General features: G+C 45.6%; 2 protein-coding genes and 1 non-coding gene across 8 annotated transcripts in view; 2 read left to right on the top strand and 1 right to left on the bottom strand.

The window, feature by feature from the left end:
• The first annotated feature begins 8123 nt into the window (after nt 1-8123).
• PRMT5 (protein arginine methyltransferase 5) lies at nt 8124-20231 on the top strand. 4 transcript variants are annotated; one of them, XM_053596215.1, is made up of 17 exons: nt 8979-9308; nt 9937-10055; nt 10360-10445; nt 10619-10753; nt 11443-11555; nt 11700-11749; nt 11961-12124; nt 13619-13780; nt 13958-14035; nt 14134-14192; nt 14280-14402; nt 14487-14662; nt 16643-16752; nt 17000-17093; nt 17264-17380; nt 17587-17651; nt 19714-20231. In XM_053596215.1, the coding sequence occupies exons 1-17, from the start codon at nt 9199-9201 to the stop codon at nt 19864-19866; spliced, it is 1914 nt and encodes a 637-aa protein (XP_053452190.1). In that variant the 5' UTR covers nt 8979-9198; the 3' UTR covers nt 19867-20231. The 4 variants fall into 4 exon arrangements, with proteins under 4 accessions (XP_053452193.1, XP_053452190.1, XP_053452191.1 ...); XM_053596216.1 differs by having other exon boundaries at nt 9161-9393; XM_053596218.1 differs by lacking the exons at nt 8979-9308; nt 9937-10055 and adding an exon at nt 8124-8158.
• Nucleotides 8773-8845, bottom strand: TRNAR-ACG (transfer RNA arginine (anticodon ACG)). Its single transcript has one exon. It is a non-coding gene; the product is annotated as a tRNA-Arg (tRNA).
• Nucleotides 20232-21927: 1696 nt separating the features above from the next.
• RBM23 (RNA binding motif protein 23) overlaps nt 21928-24198 on the top strand; it is a 29316-nt gene continuing 27045 nt past the window's right edge. For 2 of the 3 annotated variants that reach the window (XM_053596220.1, XM_053596222.1), the window contains exon 1: nt 21928-22118. The gene's annotated coding sequence lies outside the window, so the exon portion shown is untranslated. The remainder of the gene's footprint in view (nt 22119-24198) is intronic. The other variant, XM_053596221.1, reaches the window with a different exon arrangement.

Here is a 24198-nt window from a genome sequence, read left to right on the forward strand (position 1 = left end):
GGTTTTGGCCGGGGCTGGGTTTGAACCTGCCACCTTCGGCATATGGGACCGGCGCCCTACCACTTTGAGCCACAGGCGCCGCCCTGTTTTGTTTTGTTTTTGAGACAGAGTCTCACTCTGTTGCCCTGGGTAGAATGCTGTAACATCCATCGTAGCTCACAGCAACCTTAAACTCCTGGGCTCAACTGAACCTCTTGCCTCAGCCTCCTAGGTAGCTGGGACTACAGGTACCTGCCACAATTCCCAGCTAATTTTTCTTTTTTTTTTTTGTAGAGACAGAGTTTCACTGTATCGCCCTCGGGTAGAGTGCCGGCCTCACACGGCTCACAGCAACCTCTAACTCTTGGGCTTATGCGATTCTCTTGCCTCAGCCTCCCGAGCAGCTGGGACTATAGGCGCCCGCCACAACGCCCGGCTATTTTTTTTTTTTTGTTGTTGTTGTTGCAGTTTGGCCGGGGCTGGGTTTGAACCCGCCACCCTCGGCATATGGGGCCGGCGCCCCCCAGCTAATTTTTCTTACTTTTAGTAGAGCCGAGGTCTCACTCTAGCTTAGGCTGGTCTCGAACTCCTGAGCTGAAAGATCCACCTGCCCCTACCTCTCAGAGTGCTAGAGTTACAGGTGTGAGTCATTGTGTCCCGCCTGGCAACACAGTTTTAAAAATATTGTCTATTTAATAAAAAATTCTCATTATAGAAAATTTGGAAAATACAATTTTTCCAGATAGTTGAAGTCATTCTGTATGCACAATTTGTAATCTGTGTCACTTAATGGCATATCATGAGCATTTCTCCATGTTATTAAATTTTCTTTGACAACATTGATTTCAATGGCTGCTTAAGATTTCATTGCATGGATGATTTATTTAATCACAACACTATAGGATATCCAAATCATTGTTTTACATTTTTTGTAATTATAAAAAATGCTACACTAAGCGTTTCTCTTTAGTAATCTTTGTCCCAGTTTGTTAAAATTGTCTAGGAGCCTGGTGTTGTGGTAGGTGCCTGTAGTTCCAGCTACTCAGGTGGCTGAGGCAAGAAGATTGCTTGAGGCAAGAAGATTGCTTGAGTCGAGGAGTGTGAGTTTCTGTGAGCTATGACTCCATGGCAGTTTAGCCTCGGGCAACAAGTGAGACTCTGTCTCAAAGGAAAAAAAAGATTGTCTAGGATAGCTTTCTAAAAGGAAAATCATAGATGATATGGTTAAGATCAAAGGCTTTGGAATCACTTGACCTAGGTTTGCACCCCATCTAAAACCCTTCTTAGGGAGGCAAGTCACTTAACCTCTCTAAGCCTTAGTTCTTTCACCCATGTAAGAATAACCCTTCTATTTTATTTTTTGATACAGAGTCTCAAGGTGTCGCTCTAGGTAGAGTGCTGTGACATCACAGCTCACAGTAACCTCCAACTCCTGGGCTTAAGCGATTCTCTTGCCTCTGCCTCCCAAGTAGCTGGAACTATAGGTGCCTGCCCCAACACCTGGCTATTTTTTGGTTGCAGTCGTCATTGTTGTTTGGCAGGCCCAGGCTGGATTCGAACCCACCAGCTCAGGTGTATGTGGCTAGCACCTAAGCTGCTTGAGCCACAGGCGCCGACCAGAATAGCCCTTCTTATCTCACAGGGTTCTTGCTAAGATTTAGGGTCCTTGTGAATGTAAAGTGCTCTTCACAGAACCTGACATCAGTATATGAGCTCGATAAATGTTAGCTATCATTATTATCACAAATTAGATTCATATACACAATGTGTATATATATATATATATTTTTTTTTTTTTGTAGAGACAGCGTTTCACTTTACCGCCCTTGGTAGAGTGCCATGACATCACAGGACTCACAGCAACCTCCAGCTCCTGGGCTTCCGCAATTTTCCTGCCTCAGCCTCCTGAGCAGCTGGGACTGCAGGCGCCCACCACAACGCCCAGCTATTTTTTGGTTGCAGTTTGGCCAGGGCTGGGTTTGAACCCGCCACCCTCGGTATATGGGGCTGGCGCCCTATTCACTGAGCCACAGGCACCACCCACAATGTATATTTTTTAAGAGATAGGGTCTTGCTATATGGTTCAGGACTCAAATCCTGGGCTTAATTGATGCTGTTGCTTTAGGCTCACTGGGTAACTGGCACCACTGTACCTGGCTTTAATTTTGTATATTTAATCAGATACGTGTATACACACACAACTGGTATGTTTCTGGGGAATTGGTGTGGCTCTTTTATTTTGTCTATTCTTGGACCAACTACAATTATAACCTTTTATTTTTATATTGCTTGTTTCATAATAAATTTGAGGCAAAGGGCTAAAAATATAGAGTCCCCTTTTTGTCTCTTGCTTGAGTTCTCTCTGCTTTTGTTGTCTGATTTTTATTGCAGATGAACAGTAGAACTATTTTATCAAGTAGCAAAAGATTCCATTAGAATCGTGATTGAATGTTGTAAAAGTCAGAAATTAATTTGGTAAAAACTGACATCTTTATAAGATTCATTTTTTTCTTAGATAATGGCTTATTTCTCCATTTTTTCAGTCTTCTATTGTATCTTTCCACAAAGTTTTTGTAATTTTCTTTACATAGGTGTCTCATTTTTCAGTAAAGCTACAATTAAGTATTTCATGGTGATATTACTATTAACATCGTGAATAGGGAAAATACTAATTACAAGAACTAATATGTATGCATATTAAAGGTGTAGAGAGCTATAGTGTCATAGCTCACAGCAACCTCAAACTCTTGGGCTTGAGCAATCCTCTTCCCTCAATCTCCCATCAGCTGGGACTATAGGCACATACCACTATGCCCAGCTAGTTTTTTTGTTTTAGGAGAGGCAGAGTCTCACTCTTGCTCAGGCTGGTCTCAAATTCCTGAACTCAAGCAATCCACCTGCCTCCGCCTCCTAGAGTGCTAGGATTCCAGGCATGAGCCACCATGCTCAGCCTGCAGGGTAGAGTCTAAATGCTTTACTATATTAAATAATTTAATACTTGCAACTTTGTAAGAACTTTTATTTAGGCTCAGTGCCTGTAGCTCAGCGGCTAGGGCACTAGCCACATACATGGGAGCCGGCGAGTTCGAACACAGTCCGGGCCTGCCAAACAACAATGACAACTACAACAAAAAAATAGCTGGGCATTGTAGTGGGCGCCTCCAGCTACTTGGGAGGCTGAGGCAAGAGGATCGCTTAAGCCAAGAGTTGGAGGTTCGTGTGAGCTGTGACGCCACGGCACTCTACCAAGGGTGTCATAGTGAGACTCTGTCTAAAAAAAAAAAAAAAAATCTATTATTTACATTCCCATTTTGTGGATGAACAGATTGAAGCCAGAGGAGATGATTAGTAAATTGAAGAACAGGGCTTTAACCTCTTGCCATTTGGCTTTGCAGGCCATGCTTTTAGCTATCTTATTATTGGGATATTTTTATTAATTATGCCTTTTGTGGTTTTTGGCTGGGGCTGGGTTTGAACCTGCCACCCCCGGCATATGGGGCCAGCGCCCTACTCCTTTGAGCCACAGGCACTGCCCTATTAATTATGCCTTCCAACTGGTTATTCTTGTATATGTGAAGACTTATTTTTTATTTCTCTTGTATCAAATTGCTTCTTTGCATTCTATTATTAATCCTCATCATTCCAAAATTGTTTCTCATGGATTTTCTATGTACACAATCACATCATCTGCAAACAAAGATAAATTTGCCGCTCCCTTTCCAAAAGTTATAACCTGGATTGGTGCCCAAGCAGCTAAGGCGCCAGCCACATACACCAGAACTGGCGAGTTCGAATCCATCCTGGGCCTGGCAAACAACCACAACTACAACAAAAAAATAGCTGGGTGTTGTGGCGGGCACCTGTAGTCCCAGCTACTTGGGAGGCTGAGGCAGGAGAATCGCTTAAGCCCAGGAGTTGGAGATTGCTGTGAGCTGTGATCAGTACAGCCATGGCACTCTACTTAGGGTGACAGCTTGAGGCTCTGTCTCAAAAAAAGAAAAAAAAGAAGTTATAACCTCTTTTTTTAAATTTCTAGACTTATATTGGATTTTTCAGAATAATATTAAATAATTCAGTGATGAAACTAGACATTCTTGTTTTATGTTTACATACGTTGTTGACTCCATATATACACATATATGAAGAATATTAAGAATTTTTTTTTTTCTTTGTAGAGACAGAGTCTCACTTTATGGCCCTCGGTAGAGTGCTGTGGCCTCACACAGCTCACAGCAACCTCCAACTCCTGGGCTTAAGCGATTCTCTTGCCTCAGCCTCCCGAGTAGCTGGGACCACAGGCGCCCGCCACAACGCCCGGCTATTTTTTGGTTGCAGTTTGGCCGGGGCTGGGTTTGAACCCGCCACCCTCGGTATATGGGGCCGGCGCCCTACCGACTGAGCCACAGGCACCGCCCATGAATTTTTTTTTTTTTTTTTTGCAGTTTTTTTGGCCAGGGCTGGGTTTGAACCTACCACCCTTGGTATATGGGGCTAGCGCCCTACTCCTTGAGCCACAAGTACTGCCCAAGATTATTAAGAATTTTTATAGAGGGCAGTGCCTGTGGCTCAGTTGGTAGGGCGCCGGCCCCATATACCGAGGGTTGCGGGTTCAAACCTGGCCCCAGCTGAACTGCAACCAAAAAATAGCTGGGCGTTGTGGCGGGCGCCTGTAGTCCCAGCTACTTGGGAGGCTGAGGCAAGAGAATCGCTTAAGCCCAGGAGCTGGAGGTTGCTGTGAGCTGTGTGATGCCATGGCACTCTACTGAGGGCCATAAAGTGAGACTCTGTCTCTACAAAAAAAAAAAAAGAATTTTTATAGAAAATGCAATTGACTTACCATGTTCTCTTCTTTTGCAATTAAAAATGATCAAGGGTGGTGCCTGTGGCTCAAAGAGTAGGGTGCCAGCCCCATATACCAGGGGTGGCAGGTTCAAACCCAGCCCCGGCCAAAATGGCAAAAAAAAAAATGATCAAATGTTTTTCTTGTTTGGTTATTTTTGACCTATCATATAAATAAATTTCCTAATACCTAATTTTGTGTTAATTGTTGAGATAAACCCTAATTGGTTACCTTATATAATTACTATGCTAATATATTAAGTTTTATTTATTAATCCTAACTATTTTAGGATTTTCACATTTATATCCATAAGTGAGGTTGTTCTACAGCTTTTTGTGGGTGCTATTTCTGACAGGTTTTGATTTTAGGTATGTTCTGCCTTCATAAATAAATTGAGTAGTTTTCCATCTTTTTCTATATTCAAAACAGTTCCTGCTTTCTATTCATTTTGACAGATAAATACTGTATAATAGAGATGACAAGAAAGAGAATGCAAATCGGCACAGATTATTTTGCCTCAGTAACTCTGCCACTTATGCAGCTAGAGGACAGCCTTGATTGTGAAGAAGCAATTTGGAGCAGTAGGTGGGTCAAACGGGCCATTATTTTGGTGAAGAATGTTGCTGGCTAGGCAGGCACAGAGGTGAGTGAAGGTAGGTCTGGGAGGGACGCAAATGCTGAGGGAGGGGGGGAGCAAAACAGAAGGTGAAAAAGAGGGTTTACAAGATGTTTAATAAGGACAATAAACAGGATCAGGTGGAAGAACTGGGTCTGAAGGTGAGGCATGCTGGTGGGTCTTCCCCTCCAGAAAGTCTCCAGTGCTTTGGGGTATTGGTCACTGTCTCCTGTGAGACAGAGTAACATTATTTCTCACCCAGGATATTTGCCCGTTTGTCCCTCTCTCCCTATTTTAATCTCAGCAAAGGCCTATATTCCATAGTGTGAACAGCAATTTACATGCTTCTGAGCACAAGAACTCCAGCATAAGAAGGACTTCACCAGCTTTGATTTAATGCCAGGGGACAAGTCTTGTTCATGGTTCTCTGTTTCTTTTTCAGTTCTCCCCTTCTTATTCCTCTCTAGCTAGCTCATGTAGACAGACTCACAGTTACATGCTGTTTTATATGGCACAGGAAAGTGCTGTAAGAAAAGTGGGATGCATTGTGGTATAGAATTACTGAGAAATAGTCAGCATCATGCTTGCCACGTAGCTGAGACCATTTCGAATGAGAAAACAAAGACAACATATACCAATGAAATTTAGCCAGGACAGGTATGGTGGCTCACACCTTTAATCCTAGTACTCTGGGAGGCCAAAGGCAGTGGATTGCTTGAGCTCAGGAGCTTAAGACTAGCCTGAGCAAGAGTGAGACGCCATCTGTACTAAAAGTAGAAAAACTAGCCAAGTGTTGTGTCCAGTGGGCCTGTAGTCCCATAGTATCAGTTACTTGGGAGACTGAGGCCAAGAGGATCGGCTGAGCCCAGGAGTTAGAGGTTGCTGTGAGCTATGAAGCCACCGCATTCTAGTCTGGGTAACACAGTGAGACTCTGTCTCAAAAAAAAAAAAAGAAATTCAGCCTATGTAAACTTACTTTAAGGTCAGAAATTCTAGTGTAGGCCAGGCATAGTGGCTCACGCCTGTAATCCTAGTACTCTGGGTGTCTGAGGCAGGTGGATTGCCTGAGGTCAGGAGTTCAAGACCAGCTCGAGCAAAAGCAAGACCCCCCCATCTCTACTAAAAATACAAAAACCTAGCCAGGTGTGGTGGTAAGTGCCTGTAGTCCCAGCTATTCTGGAGGCTGAGGCAAAGAGGATCACTTGAGCCCAAGAATTTGAGGTTGCTGTGAGATTTGACACCACAGCTACCCAGGGCAACAAAGTGAGACTCTGTCTCAAAAAAGAAAAATAAAAAAAGAAAAGAAAAGAAAAGAAAGAAAGAAATTCTAGGCTTTTTTTTACCTTTATATTTTATTTATTTTTTGGAGCGAGTTGCACTTTGTCACCCTTGGTAGAGTGCCACGTCATAGCTCACAGCAACCTCAAATTCTTGGGCTCAAGCGATTCTCTTGCCTTAGCCTCCCAAGTAGCTAGGACTACAGGAGCTTGCCACAATGCCCAGCTATTTTTAGAGCTACCTTTATATTTTAGAAAATTAATTTAACTGATGGCAAGACTGATACTACTGTTTCATAGATATTTTTTCCTCCTTCCCTTTTACCCACGATGGGTTAGTTAACAACCAACAGAGGAGCCACCAGCTTGACATCATGAGTGACATGCCAGGAGCCCAGATGGACCACAACCTAGATTATTAGCTTCTGAAGAAGAAACAACATCTAATAAGTCTTCTGTGAATGCACAGCTGAGGCAGAGAACAAGCAGTCCTCCTTACCAACTCTCTTTCTACCTCTTAAAATGCTACTGGAGCACTCACTCACGCCCTGTCAACAACACCCTCTGGAAAGAATTGCAGGGAAGGATTCCAAATAAATTCTGCACATAACCCATCTAAAGGAGGCGGTGCAGAGTGACTTCCTTCCAAAAGTACAGTATGTAAAGCTGAGGTGGGGAAGGGGAGAGGGAGGCAGCAAGTAGAGAAGCCTGATAGACTCTACTTCTGCCAGGTGATAAAGTCAACATTAACAGCCATAAATCATGTTGATAGTATGCACTCTTGATATGACAAAATGGCACTTTACCTCTGTGCGCTTCCTTCTCAAAAAACATAACCCCAGTCTAATCACGAGAACATCAGGCAAATTGCTAAAGAGAGAAATCTTACAATATACCTGACTTACCAAAGCTACCAAGGTCATCAAACAAGGAACATCTGAGAAACTGTCACAGCCAAAAGGAGCCTAAGGAGACATGACAACTAAATGTAATATTATATACTGCATGGGATCCGAGAGGAGAAAAAAGTCTGATGGTAGTAATAATAATAGACAAAGCACCTCCAGCCTCTTCAGGCCTCATGGTGCACTATTCGTTCTTTGGTTTTTCGACTTTCATCCTTTTAGGGCACTTACGATGTACTCAGGATTCCCCAGAACTTATCCTGCCCATTCTCTTTCCTTGTTTCGTACCCCCACAGGCCGTGGTGATCTCATTCACTCTCATGCCTTCATTTGCTAGTTTTGTTCTTGCGACTCCCCAGTCTGGTTCAGATCACTGTTCATCCAACTTTCTATTACACAGCGCCCCCTAGACGTCCAATTCAGCATGATCAAACCCAAACCCTGATACTCTCCAAACCCGCTTCTCTCCTTTCTCGTCTGTGGACGGAATACGAGGCATGGCTCCCTCAGTTCTATCCACGACTCCAGCGTAGAGCCTTCCGTACGTACTGTGGTTCCCTCTCCATCCTCACTGCTGGGCCCTCAAGACCAGCGGGCTCCTCCCTGCCTTCAGGTGTTCCCATTTCCCTTCCTAGGTCTTTCCTTGCTTCATTCTTTTCCCTCGTTTCCATCTTCTAAGATATGGAAGATATGTAGATCCTCTCGGGCCTCCGCCAGGCAATTTCATGATTCCTGTCCAATGTAACCCCTCACCATGAATTCCTTTTCGTGTGTGTGTGTGTGTGTGTAGTCTGGCGTTTATTTACAGCGTTTCAGATAGAGAATCACTGGGAATTAGTGTGAGATTTTAAATACCACAGCGTATTTAAAAATGAAACACAGGCGACAAAACCAATTTTAATAGCACCAGCTAGTAACCCAGTTTTCTATGTTCATATGCACCTCAGTAACGACACGGGAAACCTCTCTGAAGAGGGCGAGGGGGAAAACGTACATAACATGGGTGCAGATGCCAGTCAGTTTAAGATTTGAAAATGAGATCGTGAGAAGATAATGAAGAAACTTTAAACACTGACAGGAAAGGAAAAAGAGGGAAAAAATGCCGATTACGGATATATTTATTGAACGAAGATGCCATAAAAAAAGCTAACTCGTCGAGCCAGCCAGGAGTCGAACCTGGAATCTTCTGATCCGTAGTCAGACGCGTTATCCATTGCGCCACTGGCCCAGAGACAATTGAGCTCGCTTCACTGATAGTACTTCAAAGTTAAACTGCAGGGTTTCATGGGAGGTGTAGTTTTGGACCGGAATTCTACTGCTCACGAAGCATTCTGGGAGATTGAAGTTCGTCCGGAGCCAGACCATGAGATTGGTGGATCTGCGGGAGCCACGCTGTACGTCACTGTGCGGCCTGCGGATTGGCGGGAAAAGCTACTTCCCACCACTCCTTCTCCTGCTAAGAAGCTGTGGAAGACGCTCTGGTTGTTAAGGCGACTCGTCCCGCCTTCTGGGGGCCTTTCTCGGTCTTGCGATTGGCTGCCAATACCAGGGAATCCCGGCGTGGACAGCGCGAGGGAAAAGATGGCGGCGATGGCGGTCGGGGGTGCCGGTGGGAGCCGCGTGTCCAGCGGGAGGGACCTGAATTGCGTTCCCGAAATAGCTGACACTCTAGGGGCTGTGGCCAAGCAGGGGTGAGGGCCGGACCTCGACAAGCGGAATGCGGGGTCCGAACTCGGGGACGGAGAGGGGCAGACTAGTCATCTCCAAGAGGCAGGGGTGAGGGGGCCGGATAGGATGAGGGCGGGAGAAATCATTACTTCTTGGCCGGGATGAGCCTCGGCCCCAGAGAAGAAACTTATGGGAGCGTGTGGTCACTGAGTCCAAAAGTCAGGGGAGTTGTTTAGTAAACTTAGAAAGGGCCCTGGAGGTCGATAGTATTGTCTAGGAGTGGAAGAAAGTGTTGGGAGGTAAGGGAGAGAAGAAGTTAATCTTCAGGAGGGAGGCACGGGCCTCCCTGGGGAGGGAGTGGGGCAGATCTGGGTATGACAGCTCTGGAAAGCCAGTGGCACTAAAGTAGAGAAAAATTCCATTTGGCGTGATTTTCATCTTTCCTCCTTTTCTATGTTTTTGGGAGAAATTGAGGCACAGTGCAGTAGAAGTGATATGCCCCAAAATGGGTTGAAACTCGGCAGCGTATTGGGGTGACTGATTGCAGCTGAAAGGGCTGTGGAAAGTTAGGATAGTGTAAATCCAGTTGCTTGGATCTCTGGGCACTGCTGCTCTCTTTACATGATGATTCTGGGTCTGTCGCGGTTGTAGGTTTGATTTCCTCTGCATGCCTGTCTTCCACCCGCGTTTCAAGAGGGAGTTCACTCAGGAACCTGCTAAGAATCGGCCCGGCCCCCAGACACGATCAGACCTACTGCTGTCAGGAAGGGGTAGGGACCATCCCATATGTCCCTTAATTATTAGAGGCAGTAACAACTAATGCTTTATCAAGGACTTCATTTTCCTCCTTCTCTAACTTAGTTGTGTTGGTTAGTCTTTGGGATATATAACTCGTTTTCTCCTTGCTTACTTGCTAAAGACCTTAGTTCCCTGTTATCTCAGGTTCTCCCATGTCTGTATAGAGGAAGTCTGTCTGTCATCTCTACTTTGGATTCCTTGCTAAGAACTAGAAATTGAACAAGTAAAGTGTTAAACCTTATTGAGCTTTTGTCTTTCTTGGGTGGGGGAGTGCAGACTGGAATACCCTAATTGTGGGAAAGCTTTCTCCGTGGATTCGTCCAGATTCAAAAGTGGAAAAGATCCGCAGGAACTCTGAGGCGGTAAGACTGTTTGACCTCTCTGCTGGATATTTCTGAAAATTAGGTCTGTGATAGAGCTGGGTGGAGAGAGTGGTTCCCCTTCCCCCTGTAAATTGGTAAATGAAAACAAATCAACTGGTGTAAAGCTGTTTGGTTATTAGCTTTTAACCTTTTCCTCTTAATTTCTATTCTAGGCCATGTTGCAGGAACTGAATTTTGGTGCATATCTGGGTCTTCCAGCTTTCCTGCTTCCCCTTAATCAAGAAGATAACACCAACCTGGCCAGAATTTTGACCAATCACATCCACACTGGCCACCACTCCTCCATGGTATGGTATGGCTGAGGGGCTCCTTTCTTGCTGCATAGCATGGTAGTCAGGCTGTGCTAAGTACCTTCTTGTGCCTAGTCATTCAGTAAAGGGTGTATTTGGCAGAATTAAAACATCAGTATTTCCCACCTTCCCCATCTAAAAGTGGTGTGACGAGAGTTTCAAAACATAATATATAATTATTTCCAGATACTTATAGTTAAATAGAAGACAAGGCAGACTCAGTACCTGTAGCTCAAGCGGCTAAGGTGCCAGCCACATACACCAGAGCTGGCAGGTTCAAACCCAGCCTGGGCCTGCCAAACAACAATGACAACTACAGCCAAAAAATAGCTGGGCGTTGTGGGGGGTACCTGTAGTCCCAGCTACTTGGGAGGCTGAGGCAAGAGAATCGCCCAGGAGTTGGAAGTTGCTGTGAGCTGTGACGCCACAGCACTCTACCCAGGGTGACAGCTTGAGGCTCTGTCTCAAAATAAATAAATAAATAAAAGACAAGGCAGATATTTATGTAAGGATACATACAAGGTAGATGTATACATACATAACTACACAAGCACATAAAGAGATTGGTAAAAATATGTAAAGGGATTAACTTAAGGTCCAGATCAAGATGTTTTTAATTGGGAGAAACTTTGTAGACCAAATGAGTTCAAAGTAGATTTATAAAAGAGCACCTGTGTATTGTGTAGTTCTGGATGCGGGTACCCTTGGTGGCACCAGAAGACCTGAGAGATGATATAATTGAGAATGCACCAACTACACATACAGAAGAGTACAGTGGAGAGGAGAAGACATGGATGTGGTATGTCTCCCTTTACTGCTATAGCAGGGCAATGGGTAGGGTAAGGGTGAAAACTGAAAGGAGGTCTTCTTGAGCTATGGTGATAGGTGTGCCATATGTATTTGACTGTATTCTTCTATTTTTTTCTGTATTTGACTCTTATAGGTGGCATAACTTCCGGACTTTGTGCGACTATAGCAAGAGAATTGCAGTGGGTAAGTCCACTAGGCTTCTGGAATAGCTTTCTTTTCTCTGACCTCCATGAATAAGAATCAGGAATTCCATGTATACTGAGCAATTTTGCTACTTTCCCTGTGCCTTGGATTGCCCTGCTCTTAAAAAGAAATAAACAGCTCTTGCATAAAGAAGCAAGGAAGGGCTTCTTGCCTGTCAGTGGTTGACAGTTCCTTATCTTCCCTTGTGTAGCTCTTGAAATTGGGGCTGACCTCCCATCTAATCATGTCATTGATCGTTGGCTTGGGGAGCCCATCAAAGCAGCCATTCTTCCTACCAGCATTTTCCTGACCAATAAGAAGGGATTTCCTGTTCTGTCTAAAATGCACCAGAGGCTTATCTTCCGGCTCCTCAAGGTTAGTGGTGAAAGGGTTCTAAAGGTGGTCCAGCCTTATTTATGTATGATGCTTTTTTCTTGTGGGGCTCTTTTCCTCTTTGGTTAACTGTAGCAAAGTTGGAGTTGAGAAAAGGGAAATGTCAGTAGGAGCCCCAGAAACCTTTTTTCTTTTGAGACAGAGTCTCATTTTGTTGCCCTTGGTAAAGTGCTGTGGCATCACAGCTCACAGCAACCTCAAACTCTTGGGCTCAAGTGATTCTGTTGCCTCAGTTTCCCAAGTAGCTGGGACTACAGGTGCCTGCCATAACCTCCACCTATTTTTAGAGATGGGGCCTTGCTTTTGCTCAGTCCAGTCTTGAACTCATGAGCTTAAGCAATTCGCCTATCTTGGCCTCCCAGAGTGCTAGGATTACAGGCATGAGCCACTACACCTGGCCTACTTTTTTTTGAAACAGTCTCAGTCACCCTGGGGTAGAGCACGGCCCTTGAGTAGAGTACTGTGGCATCATAGCTCACAGCAAACTGAAGACTCTTGGGCTCAAGTAATCCTTTTGCTTCAGCCTCCCAAGTAGCTGGGACTATAGGTGCCCTCCACAACACTCCGCTGTTTTTTAGAGTTGGGATCTCGGTTTTGCTCAGGCTGATCTCAAACTTTTGAACTCAAGCAATCCACTTGCCTCGGCCTTCCAGAGTGCTAGGATTATAGATGTGAGTCACTGTACCCTGTCTAAAAGATTTCATTTAAGAAGTTACAGCCTGGGAGGTGCCTGTGGCTCAAAGGAGTAGGGCGCTGGCCCTATATAATGGAGGTGGCGGGTTCAAACCCAGCTCCGGCCAAAAAAAAAAGAAAAAACAACAACAAAGTTACAGCCAGGATTTATGAGACTCTGAGTTGTTTTTTTGGTTTTTTTTTTTTTTTGGAGACAGAGTCTCACTATGTCATCCCTGGTAGAGTGCCACGGTGTCGCAGCTAACAGCAACCTCAAACTCCTGGGCTTACGTGATTCTCTTACCTCAGCCTCCCAAATAGCTGGGACTATATAGGTGGCCACCACAATGCCCAGGTATTTGTTGTTATAGTTGTCATTGTTTTTAGCAGGCCCAGGCTGGGTTTGAACCCACTAGCCCCAGTATATGCGGCCGGTGCCCTAACCACTGAGCTATGAACGCCAAGCCAAGGGGACTCTTTGAATTAAGATGATGCTTATATGTCATGAGAGCACTTTATAAGTTTATTGAAGCCTTGTGCTGCTCTTGTCAGTACTCCGTTTCCCCGAAAATAAGACCTACTTACGGGAAAGATAAGATGTCCCCTGAAAATAAGACCTAGCGCATCTTTGGGAGCACACCTTAAAATAAGACACTGTCTTATTTTCGGGGAAACAGGGTAGTGGGCTGGACATGAGGAAACTGTTGGACTGGGCCTTATTTTATGCTATGACTCTTTGGTTATTAACCATATCGCAGAATGTTGATTTGAGAGCTGTATCTGATGGTCTGACTTCTTTGACAGTTGGAGGTGCAGTTTATCATCACGGGCACCAACCACCACTCAGAGAAGGAGTTCTGCTCCTACCTCCAGTACTTAGAATACTTAAGCCAGAACCGTCCTCCACCCAATGCTTATGAACTCTTTGCCAAGGGCTATGAAGACTATCTGCAGTCTCCACTCCAGGTGGGTCTGGAGTACACTGAAAAGAGGAAAATGGGGGTGAAATATGTCTCTTGAGAGTACATACCCGCAAATCTTTTCCAAAGTTTGCAAAGCAATGAGAAGTTTTTGATGTTTTGGTGCATTGTCCTTTGCCAGAAACTGGCTAACTTACTTTGTGTTTTTCCTCTCATTCTTCAGCCACTGATGGACAATCTGGAATCTCAGACATATGAAGTGTTTGAAAAAGACCCCATCAAATACTCTCAGTACCAGCAGGTAGAGTGTGGGATCCAGATTAGAGAAAACATACAGCCTATATGACCTGTGCAGAATGGGATTATAGCCATGATGTCTTCCTTCTCTACTTCCCCCAGGCCATCTATAAATGTCTGCTAGACCGAGTACCAGAAGAGGAAAAGGATACCAATGTCCAGTGAGTGCTTTCCTCTCTATCCTATGGTCTTGCGTGCCTATTTCTCTATATGCTGAGTTTGCTGGACTCTTCCTTTTTCTTTCTTAGGGTACTAATGGTGCTGGGAGCAGGTCGGGGTCCCCTTGTGAATGCTTCCCTGCGGGCAGCCAAACAGGCTGACCGGCGGATAAAGCTGTACGCTGTAGAAAAGAACCCAAATGCGGTGGTGACGTGAGTAGCAACCAGCTTGTTGGAAAGTTTGTCCACTGCCAAATTTCTTTAACATCTCTCCTTACCTTATCTTCTCTGTTTCAGGCTAGAGAACTGGCAGTATGAAGAATGGGGAAGCCAAGTGACAGTAGTCTCATCAGACATGAGGGAATGGGTGGCTCCAGAGAAAGCAGACATCATTGTTAGTGAGCTTCTGGGCTCTTTTGCTGACAATGAACTGTCACCTGAGTGCCTGGATGGAGCCCAGCATTTCTTAAAAGGTGCTTCCAGGTTTGGGTGTATAGAGAGGGTGATAGTGGTTGGTGCAGCAACCTGGAAGGAGGTTCTAGCGTTTAAGGGAAGATGGGTTGGACTTAGGTCAGATCATATGAGGGTTTTTTGTTTTGTTTTGTTTTTTGAGATAGTCTCACTTTGTTGCCCTGGGTAGAGTGCCATGGTGTCATAGCGCACAGCAACCTCAAACTCTTGGGCTTAAGCAATTCTCTTGTCTCAGCCTCCTGAGTAGCTGGGACAATGGGCACCCCTGACACTCAGCTATTTTTTATTTTTAGTAGAGACAGGGTCTCACTCTTGCTCAGGCTGATCTTGAACTTGTTAGCTCAACTAATCCACCTGCATGGGCCTCTCAAGAGTGCTAGAATTATAGGCCTGAGCCATCATGCCCTTTTTTGTTTTCTTTTGGTTTTTTTAGATAGTCTCACTTTGTTTATTAGGCTAGAGTGCTATGGCATCAGCCTAGCTCACAGTAACCTCAAATTCTTGGGTTCAAGCAATTCTCCTCCATTAGCTTTCTGTGTAGCTGGGATTTCAGGTGCCCACTGTGACACCCAGCTAATTTTTCTTTCTTCTTTTTTTTTGAGACAGAGTTTCATTTTGTCAACCTCAGTAGAGTGCTGTGGCATCACAGCTCACAGCAACCTCAGACTTGGGCTCAAGCGATTCTCTTGCCTTAGCCTCCCAAGTAGCTGGGACTTAAGGTGCCTGCTACAATGCCCAGCTATTTTTTGGTTGCAGTTGTTATTGCTTAGCAGGCCCAGGCCAGGCCTGAACCCACTACTTTTGGTGTATGTGGTTGGTGCCCTACTCACTGAGCTACGGGCGCCGAGCCTTTTTTTTTTTTTTTGAGCTCCCACAGAGTCTCACTATGTCACCCTCAGTAGGGTGCTGTGGCGTCACAGCTCACAGCAACCTCCAACTCTTGGGCTTAAGCCAGGGGTCCTCAAACTTTTTTTTTGGCCAGGGCTGGGTTTGAACCCACCACCTCCGGCATATGGGACCGGTGCCCTACTCCTTGAGCCACAGGCGCCGCCCGGTCCTCAAACTTTTTAAACAGGGGGCCAGTTCACTGTCCCTCAGATCGTTAGCGGGCCGGACTATAGTTTAAAAAAAAAAAACTATGAACAAATTCCTATTCACACTGCACATATCTTATTTTGAAGTAAAAAAACAAAATGGGAACAAATACAGTCACACCACCGCATGTGGCCTGCGGGCCATGGTTTGAGGACCCTTGGCTTAAGTGATTCTCTTGCCTCAGGCTCTCAAATAGCTGGGAATATACAGGTGCCTGCCACAACGCCTGGCTATTTTTTTGTTGCAGTTGTTTAGCTGGCCCTGGCTGGGTTTGAACCCACCAGCCTTGCATGTGGCTGGCACAGAGCCAATTTTTCTATTTTTAGTATACAGAGGATCTCACTCTTGTTCAGGCTAGTTTCTAACTCCTGAGCTCAAGTGATCCTCCTACTATGGCTTCTCAGAGTGCTAGGACTATAGGTATGAGCTACCATACCTGGCCAGGTCATAAGTGTTGGAATGCTACTGCTACACTGCCTCTGTGTCCTTAGCAAAAAGTCATACTCTAAACCTTAGTGTTTACATCTATACAATGAAGGGAGTGGACTCCCTGAGCTGACATAATACATATGTTGGGCTTAGTTTTCTTTAGGAACTTTTGTGGGGCTTTGACATCACAAAAATGAAGAACCACTAGATCACTGGACAGACTCTTAGGTTCTTTCTATTTTAAACTTTGTAACTGTACAATTAACTCAGAAGTGGAATTCCCCCATGACAGAAATTGGAAACAGGTTGGCTTGGGAATGTGACAACATGGATCTGCCTCTTCTTGGCATGTCCATGCCTGTGTTGGTCTGTTTTGACGTGGGAGATTTAAACCTTCAGTTAATTTAGACATACCATTTACTTCCTTTGGAAATTAATTTGATCCTCCTGCTGTGTAGATGATGGTGTGAGCATTCCTGGGGAGTACACCTCCTTTCTGGCTCCCATCTCCTCCTCCAAGCTATACAATGAGGTTCGAGCCTGTCGGGAAAAGGACCGTGACCCTGAGGTAAAGAACTACTCTTTTGGAATGAAGTCGTCTTTAGCCCTCTTCTTTTTCTGTATTTGCTTCAACTATTTTCTGCCATTGGAGACAATGAAGAGATGAAGAAGTTGGGGGTGAGGGAAAGTTTTTGAAGTAAAACTATACTTTTATAATCTTTTTTCTGTATCTCTTAAGCTTGAGTTTTTTCCTTGGGGAAGTAGGTATCTCTTGCCTATCTTTTCTAGCTCTTATTCTCTCTCACCTGGGACAGGCCCAGTTTGAGATGCCTTATGTGGTACGGCTGCACAACTTCCACCAGCTATCTGCACCCCAACCTTGTTTCACCTTCAGCCATCCCAACAGAGGTAGGTTTCTATATGGCTTTCCTCTGTCTAGAGGAGTATGAGCTCACCTTCCTGCTTTCTTCCCTTACTAAATCTGCCCTATTTAGGCTTCCTTCTTGGGTCTTGCTGATGATTTACCAAGTTGTCTAGGACTTCTGGCCCCTCATCACCCACATACTCTTTTCTGATAGATCCTATGATTGACAACAACCGCTACTGTACCTTGGAGTTTCCAGTGGAGGTGAACACGGTGCTGCATGGCTTTGCAGGCTACTTTGAGACTGTGCTTTATCAGGACATAACTCTGAGTGAGTGTCTAGGGCAGTTGAGGGCATGAGGTTGTGCTGCCAGGGCAGCTTATATACATGTTTTTATTTAGATTTATGGGATCCCCAAAGTCAATGAATGGAGATCTTTGATTACTTTTTCCATGACCAAAAAAGAGACCTTCCTAAACCCAACAAAATGCACAGTCATGGAAACTTCCATTTTTTTCATTATTTTGTCCACACAGGTATCCGTCCAGAGACTCACTCTCCTGGGATGTTCTCCTGGTTTCCCATCCTCTTCCCTATTAAGGTAGGAATTACCTTTAAGACCCTGTAGATTAAGGAGTAACTTCTGCCGTTGGTGTTCTGCCTCTTTCCTTCTCCGAGGAAGATACTTGGCTATGACTCCTCTCATATGCGCTTGGATCCTAGTGATAGGTATTGGGATTATCTGCAGTGGGCTTCTACATGGCCTCTCCACATTTATTCTGGCTACTCTTCTGTCCATTCTCTACCTTGAGCAAGAGTCATCTTTATTTTTATTTATTTATTTATTTATTTTGTGGTTTTTTTGGCCGGGGCTGGGTTTGAACCCGCCACCTCTGGCATATGGAACTGGCACCCTACTCCTTGAGCCACAGGCGCCACCCTATTTTTAACTTCTTTTTAAGAGATGGGGTCTTACTCTTGCCCAGGCTGGAGTACAGTGAGTACAGTTAACTGTAGCCTCAAACTCTAGGCTCAGTTGATCCTTCTGCCTTAGCCTCCCAAGCAGCTGGGACTATAGACATGGATCATCACAACCAACTAATATTTTCCAATCTTTTGTGGAAACAGGGGCTTGCTATGTTGCTTAGGCTGGTCTCAAATTCCTGGACTCAAGTGAACCTCCCCTGCCTTGGCCTCCTGAGTAGCTGGGATTACAGTGGCAATGTACTCAACCCAAGTCATCTGGGCTCAGCACCTGCGGCTCAAGCAGCTAAGGTGTCAGTCACATACACCTAAGCTGGTGGGTTCGAATCCAGCTTGGGCCCACCAAACAACAATGACAGCTACAACCAAAAAATAGCCGGGTATTGTGGCGGGCACCTGTAGTACCAGCTGCTTGGGAGGCAGAAGCAGGAGAATCACTTGAGCCCAGGAGTTGGAGGTTGCTGTGAGCTGTGATGCCACAACACTCTACCCAGGGTGACAGCTTGAGGCGCTCTCAAAAAAAAAACAAAAAAAAAAACAACTCATATCTGTTAATACTTGATATATTCCATAGTAAAAAACAAAACAAAAACTCAGATTGCCAGGTGCAGTGGCTCATGCCTATTACCCTAGCACTTGGGAGGCCAAGGCAGGTAAATTGAGCTCAGGAGTTTGAAACCAGCCTGAGCAAGAACGAGACCCCGTCACTAAAAAATAGCTGGGTGTTGTGCTGGGTGCCGTAGTCCCAGCTACTTGGGACTCACTTAAGCCCAAGAGTTTGAGGTTGCTGTGAGCTGTGACGCCATGGCATTCTTACTGAGGGTGACAAAGTAAGACTCTGTCTCAAAAAAAAAAAAACAACTCAGATGTGCTTTCTACTGCTTAAAACCCTTCAATTCCTTCCCATTGCCCTTAGTATAAAAATCAAAATCCAGGATATTGCTAATAAGACTTGGTGTAGGCCTGGCCCAGTGGCTCATGCCTATAATCCTAGCACTCTGGGAGGCCGAGGTGGATGGATCACTTGAGCTCAGGAATTTGAGACCAGCCTGAGCAAGAATGATACCCTGTCTCTTAAAAAAAAAACAGGTGAACGTTGTGGAGGGAGTGTAATCCCAGCTACTTGGGAAGCTGAGGCCTCCTTAAGCTCAAGTGAGTTAAGATGCCACGGCACTCTTCCAAGGGCATCAAAGCAAGACTCTGTCTCCAAAAAAAGACTTGGTGTAATCTTGTTTTGCCTGCCTTTTCAGCCCTGTGGACCTCTTTTTGGTTCCTCTAAAACCCCATCTTCTTTCCTACCTTAGGCTTTCACACCTGTCTCTCTCCTGGAACTCCCCATTTCCTGTAAAGTTCTTTGCTTCTCTGTTCACATAGCTAACTTACAATGTAGGTCTTCTTGAACATATATATTGTCGTATAAACTTACCCTGACCTCCTAGACTAGGTTAGTATTCCCTTTCATAGTAGTTTTATAGCACCCTGTACGTTACAGTACTTACCACACTTTTGATTATTTGTTCCAATGCCTGATTATTTATTGTTCTGATAGATTTCAAGTAAGTTCCATGAGGGTTGGAATAGTCTTATCACGTTTATCATTTTCTTTCCATACTTAACCTTAATACATTACCATATATAATTCATTAGCTCCACCCTGAATCTCCTGTTTCTTCTTACAGCAGCCCATTACAGTGCGTGAAGGCCAGACCATCTGTGTGCGTTTCTGGCGATGCAGCAATTCCAAGAAGGTCTGGTATGAGTGGGCTGTGACAGCACCAGTTTGTTCTGCTATTCATAACCCCACAGGTCGCTCATATACCATTGGCCTCTAGTTCTGCGTGCAAGTGTCCAGAGCCTTAGAAGCAGCTTCAGGTTCTGCTCCCAGTAGCACAGAAGGTGCTATGAGTCGTCTTGCCCACCAGATAGGATCATTTGGATCTGCTTTCCTACCTTACATCAAGGTGGGCAAGGGATAAGAATTAATTGCAGGGCTCAAGTCAACCTGTGAAGACCTCAGGCCAGGGTGAGAGGAATTAGTGCTTGATCTGAAGCTACACACAGCCTCCAGAGTTCCCTGGAATGGTCCAGAGAACATATGGTTGGAACAAATTTTCAGCCTTTCCTCAGTCCTTCTCTGTTCTTGTTTTGATGGTTTTGTGTAAGAAGAAATACAAATAAAGTTATGGTCCTTTCCTGCTCTACCCTGCTGCCCTCTGCTGCTGTTTCTCACACCTCACTTAGGCCACGGTATGTTCAGATCTGTGCCCTTATCAAGACCCAAAGAGGCCTAGTTGTATTCCCTAGTTAGGAAGCTGAGTGCTGACTCTTGGACTTCTGCATATAGGCCTTTCTGACCAGCTACAGTGAGGTCTTTCCATTAGAATCCGTGGTTAGGCTTTTCTTTGGGAATGAGGAAAAGAGTTTGCAGCCTTGGAGAAGGGAAGATGGAGTAGTGAGTGAAGCCAGCTTCTCTTCTGCATTCTTGAGCTGCTGCACTGCCAGCTTAGCAGCTACCTAGATGTCTGTAGCACAAAGCCACCTATTTTGTTTGCATAAAATTACAGGGTTAAAGTCAGGAGCTCATCTAACCCAGTTTTCCATTTTACAGAGAATTTGAAGGTATAGTGGCGTGATGTTAGTGTCCAAATCAGAACTGGAACTCAGGTTCTTTCCATGTTACAACCATGTTTCTGGTAACTACTTAGGCAGCTGAGGTCTCTAGGGTTACTGGAAGCCCTTGGAAGTTAAGTGTGGACATTAGATCTTTCTTTTTTTTTTTTGAGACAGAGCCTCAAGCTGTCGCCCTGGGTAGAGTGCCATAGCATCACAGCTCACAGCAACCTCCCAACTCCTGGGCTCAAGCGAGTTTCCCGTCTCCACCTCCCAAGTAGCTGGGACTACAGGCGCCCGCCACAACGCCTGGCTATTTTTTGGTTGCAGCCATTGTTTGTTGGGCCCGGGCTGGATTCGAACCCACCAGCTCAGGTGTATGTGGCTAGCGCCTTAGCCGCTTGAGCCACAGGCACCGAGCCCATTAGATCTTTCTTTAGAGATGAGGACTCACCCTGTTGCCCAGGCTAGAGTGTAATGGCACGATCATAGCTCATTGCAGCCTCAAACCAATCCTCCTGACTTGGCCTCCCAAAGTGCTAGAATTATGCCAGGCCTACTCCTTTCTGGTTAGAGGGCTCAGAGTACCGCTTGAACCCAAAGAGTCTCTTAATAAATTCCAAAGTTTACCTTTGCAGTGGGAGATGTGTGGGGCGTTAATTTGAACTGAAGGTGTGTACCTTGTGGGACCAGATGATTATGAGGTAGAGTGTGGAAGAAGAGACCTGAGTTTACCAGGTTGGAAACACTGAGATCAGGAGAAGGTAGTCAGAAGGGTTGTGTAGACAGCCCACTTAGAGTGGGGGTGCGGAGTTCAGAATCTCGGGCGAGAAGTGCAACTGCTCTCCAGAATGCTGTTGCGAGGAAGACCGACGTAACCCCTTCAAATTAGAAGGGCCAGTTAAGGACGTCTAGCACACCTCCTCGCTGGCTCCGCCCCTCGGTTTGACTTTGTCTCTGGGCGCACACCTCCTCGCTGGCTCCGCCCCTCGGTTTGACTTTGTCTCTGGGCGCTTGGGAATCCCAGCTCTCACTCCTACGCTGGATCCGGTTCTCCCCACCGTCTGCAAGTGATTTAACCAATGAGAGCGTGAAGAGCGGCTACCGAAGGACGCTTACGCTTTCCTTGAGTCTCGGAGAGGTTAGCCAATCAATGAGAACTTGATGGTTGCTAAGAAACATTTGAGTTTGCCCCACCCATTTTCGGGTCTTTAGCCAATGAGAGCCTGTACCTTGGACTGTTGCTACGAAACCTGTGAAGTTAGTTTCACAGCCTGGTATCTTGGCGCATGCGCAGATTGGGGAAAGTGCTGGAAGACAGCGGAGCTGCCGCCATTTTGCGGGAAGAGGAGCCGCGTCTGCTGCTGTGCTGCTTTTCCTGCAGAGACTAGGAAATAGCTGAGCTTCGCACCCCGCAGCACACCCAAAGGAACGGATAAAACCGGGATTCCCCCCCAGTGGGGACCCGGAACTGGTGAGAAACCCTGAAATCTCGTTTCCCCCATGCGTCACCTATGCATGACGTTGCTGCATGGCGCCTCCCCCTGACGTCACAGGCAGAAAATGGCGTCATGAGCGAAATCAGGGAAACTTAAAATTTTAAAAATCTTTTTTGGTTTATTTTTATCTGGAAGTGGTTGTTGCCTAAAGGTAATCCATTGGCAGGACTTTAGAAGTGTGCCTCTTTGTGCCTATCTCCTGTTAGATAAAGATGCGGTTTCAAGAATCCCACTAACTCGTCTCCAGGTCCCTTGACACTTAGGGTCGCCCATCTTTGGGAGGGAGTATTGCCCTTCCACGGCCTGAGAAGACACGTATGATTAGTTTTCAGCCACTCGTGCCACCACTCAGAGGGAGATAAGGGAATTGAGATTTCTTGGGTTTTTTTTTTGTTTGTTTTTGTTTTTTGGCTGGGGCTGGGTTTGAACCCACCACCTCCGGCATATGGGACCGGTACCCTACTCCTTGAGCCACAGGTGCCGCCCGGGAATTGAGATTTCTTTCTCAGTCTCCCCACTTTTTTGAACACTTAATGTTCACCATGTTGGCCTATGTGGGTTCTTTCACTATGTCACCCTCGGTAGAGTGCTGTGGCGTCACAGCTCACAGCATCCTCAACCCATGGGCTTAAGCGATTCTCTTGCCTCAGCCTCCCAAGTAGCTGGGACTACAATCACCTGCCACAACGCCCAGCTATTTTTTGGTTGTAGTTGTCATTGTTTGGCAGGCCCCGGCCGGGTTCAAACCCATCAGCCCCAGTGTATGCGGGGCCCACGCCCTAACCACTGAGCTACGGGTGCCAAGCTACTTTCTACCTTTTTGGACTGTACATACTGTAAGGAATATGGTGAAGCCATATGTGTGGATTGAGCCCTGGAACACTAGTTCTTGTAAAGATGGTGTCAGTTGGTTACTGTGGGATCATTTTTTTAAAAGCATAACCTTGGCTCAGTGCCTGTACCTCAGTGGCTAGGGCGCCAGCCACATACACTTGAGGAGGCGGGTTCGAAGCCAGCCCTGGCCTGCCAAACAGCAATGACAACTGCAACCTAAAATAGCCAGGCGTTGTGGCAGGCGCCTGTAGTCCCAGCTACTTGGGAGGCTGAGGCAAGAGAATCTCTTAAGCCCAAGAGTTTGAGGTTGCTGTGAGCTGTGATGCCACGGCACTCTACCCAGGGTGACAGCTTGATACTCTGTCTCAAAAAAGAAAGAAAAAAGAAAACCATAACCTTGGTTTTTTTATACAGACAGCATGGAGGAGACAGGACATCAAATAATGTTTTTATCTTTCTCATTGTTCCTGTTCTCAATTAAGCTTCCTTCAGTTTGGAGTTGTTTGTGCCCAGCTCAGTGACAGGAGATGGCACTACCATCACCCCTGGGACTCCAGCATTTGCTGAATTCTTCCTGAACTGAGCTGATAGTGGTTCTTCAATCTCTCTGCTCCTTCTGTAGTGGGGTCTACCTACTGCTTGGGTCTTGACTTTGCTATGACAAGGTTCATGCACCACCACGATGCAGTTTTTGGAGTAGGATGGAAGAAAACCCCATGGTCTATGTACGAATGGGATTGACTACACTTTGGCCTGTAAGTTAGGGCTTGGAGAGAAATTTGAAAATTACCTGAAAATGCCTAGTGTTTGGCATGTTATTGCTTTAGGACATCTAGAACGACACTAAACCCAGTGAAATTGCAAGTTTCAAAATCATGCATTATGTTCTATTTATCTCTGTAAATAAGTTCATTCATTTGTTTCTGAGTTAAAACTCCTTTCGTGGCTTGGCACCTGTGGCTCAAGCGGCTAAGGCGCCAGCCACATACACCTGAGCTGGCGGGTTCGAATCCAGCCCTGGCCCACCAAATAGCAATGACGGCTGCAACCAAAAAATAGCCAGGCCTTGTGGCAGATGCCTGTAGTCCCAGCTACTTGGGAGGTGGAGGCAGGAAATCACTTGAGGCCAGGAGTTGGAGGTTGCTGTGAGCTATGATGCCAAGGCGACAGCTTGAGGCTTTGTCTCAAAAAAAAAAAAAAAAAGAACTCCTTTCGTAGAGT

The sequence above is a fragment of the Nycticebus coucang genome, chromosome 6 (genome assembly GCF_027406575.1).
Source record: "Nycticebus coucang isolate mNycCou1 chromosome 6, mNycCou1.pri, whole genome shotgun sequence".
Taxonomy (NCBI): Eukaryota; Metazoa; Chordata; class Mammalia; order Primates; family Lorisidae; genus Nycticebus; species Nycticebus coucang.

What these genes read in the sequence shown, in the direction of transcription:
- PRMT5 (XM_053596215.1), top strand. Translation starts at nt 9,199, where the DNA reads ATGGCGGCGATGGCGGTCGGGGGTGCCGGTGGGAGCCGCGTGTCCAGC. An exon ending in ATCTGCAGTCTCCACTCCAG is followed by an intron (nt 13,781 to 13,957) that starts GTGGGTCTGGAG and finishes CTCATTCTTCAG; the next exon opens with CCACTGATGGACAATCTGGA. An exon ending in GAAAAGGATACCAATGTCCA is followed by an intron (nt 14,193 to 14,279) that starts GTGAGTGCTTTC and finishes TTTCTTTCTTAG; the next exon opens with GGTACTAATGGTGCTGGGAG.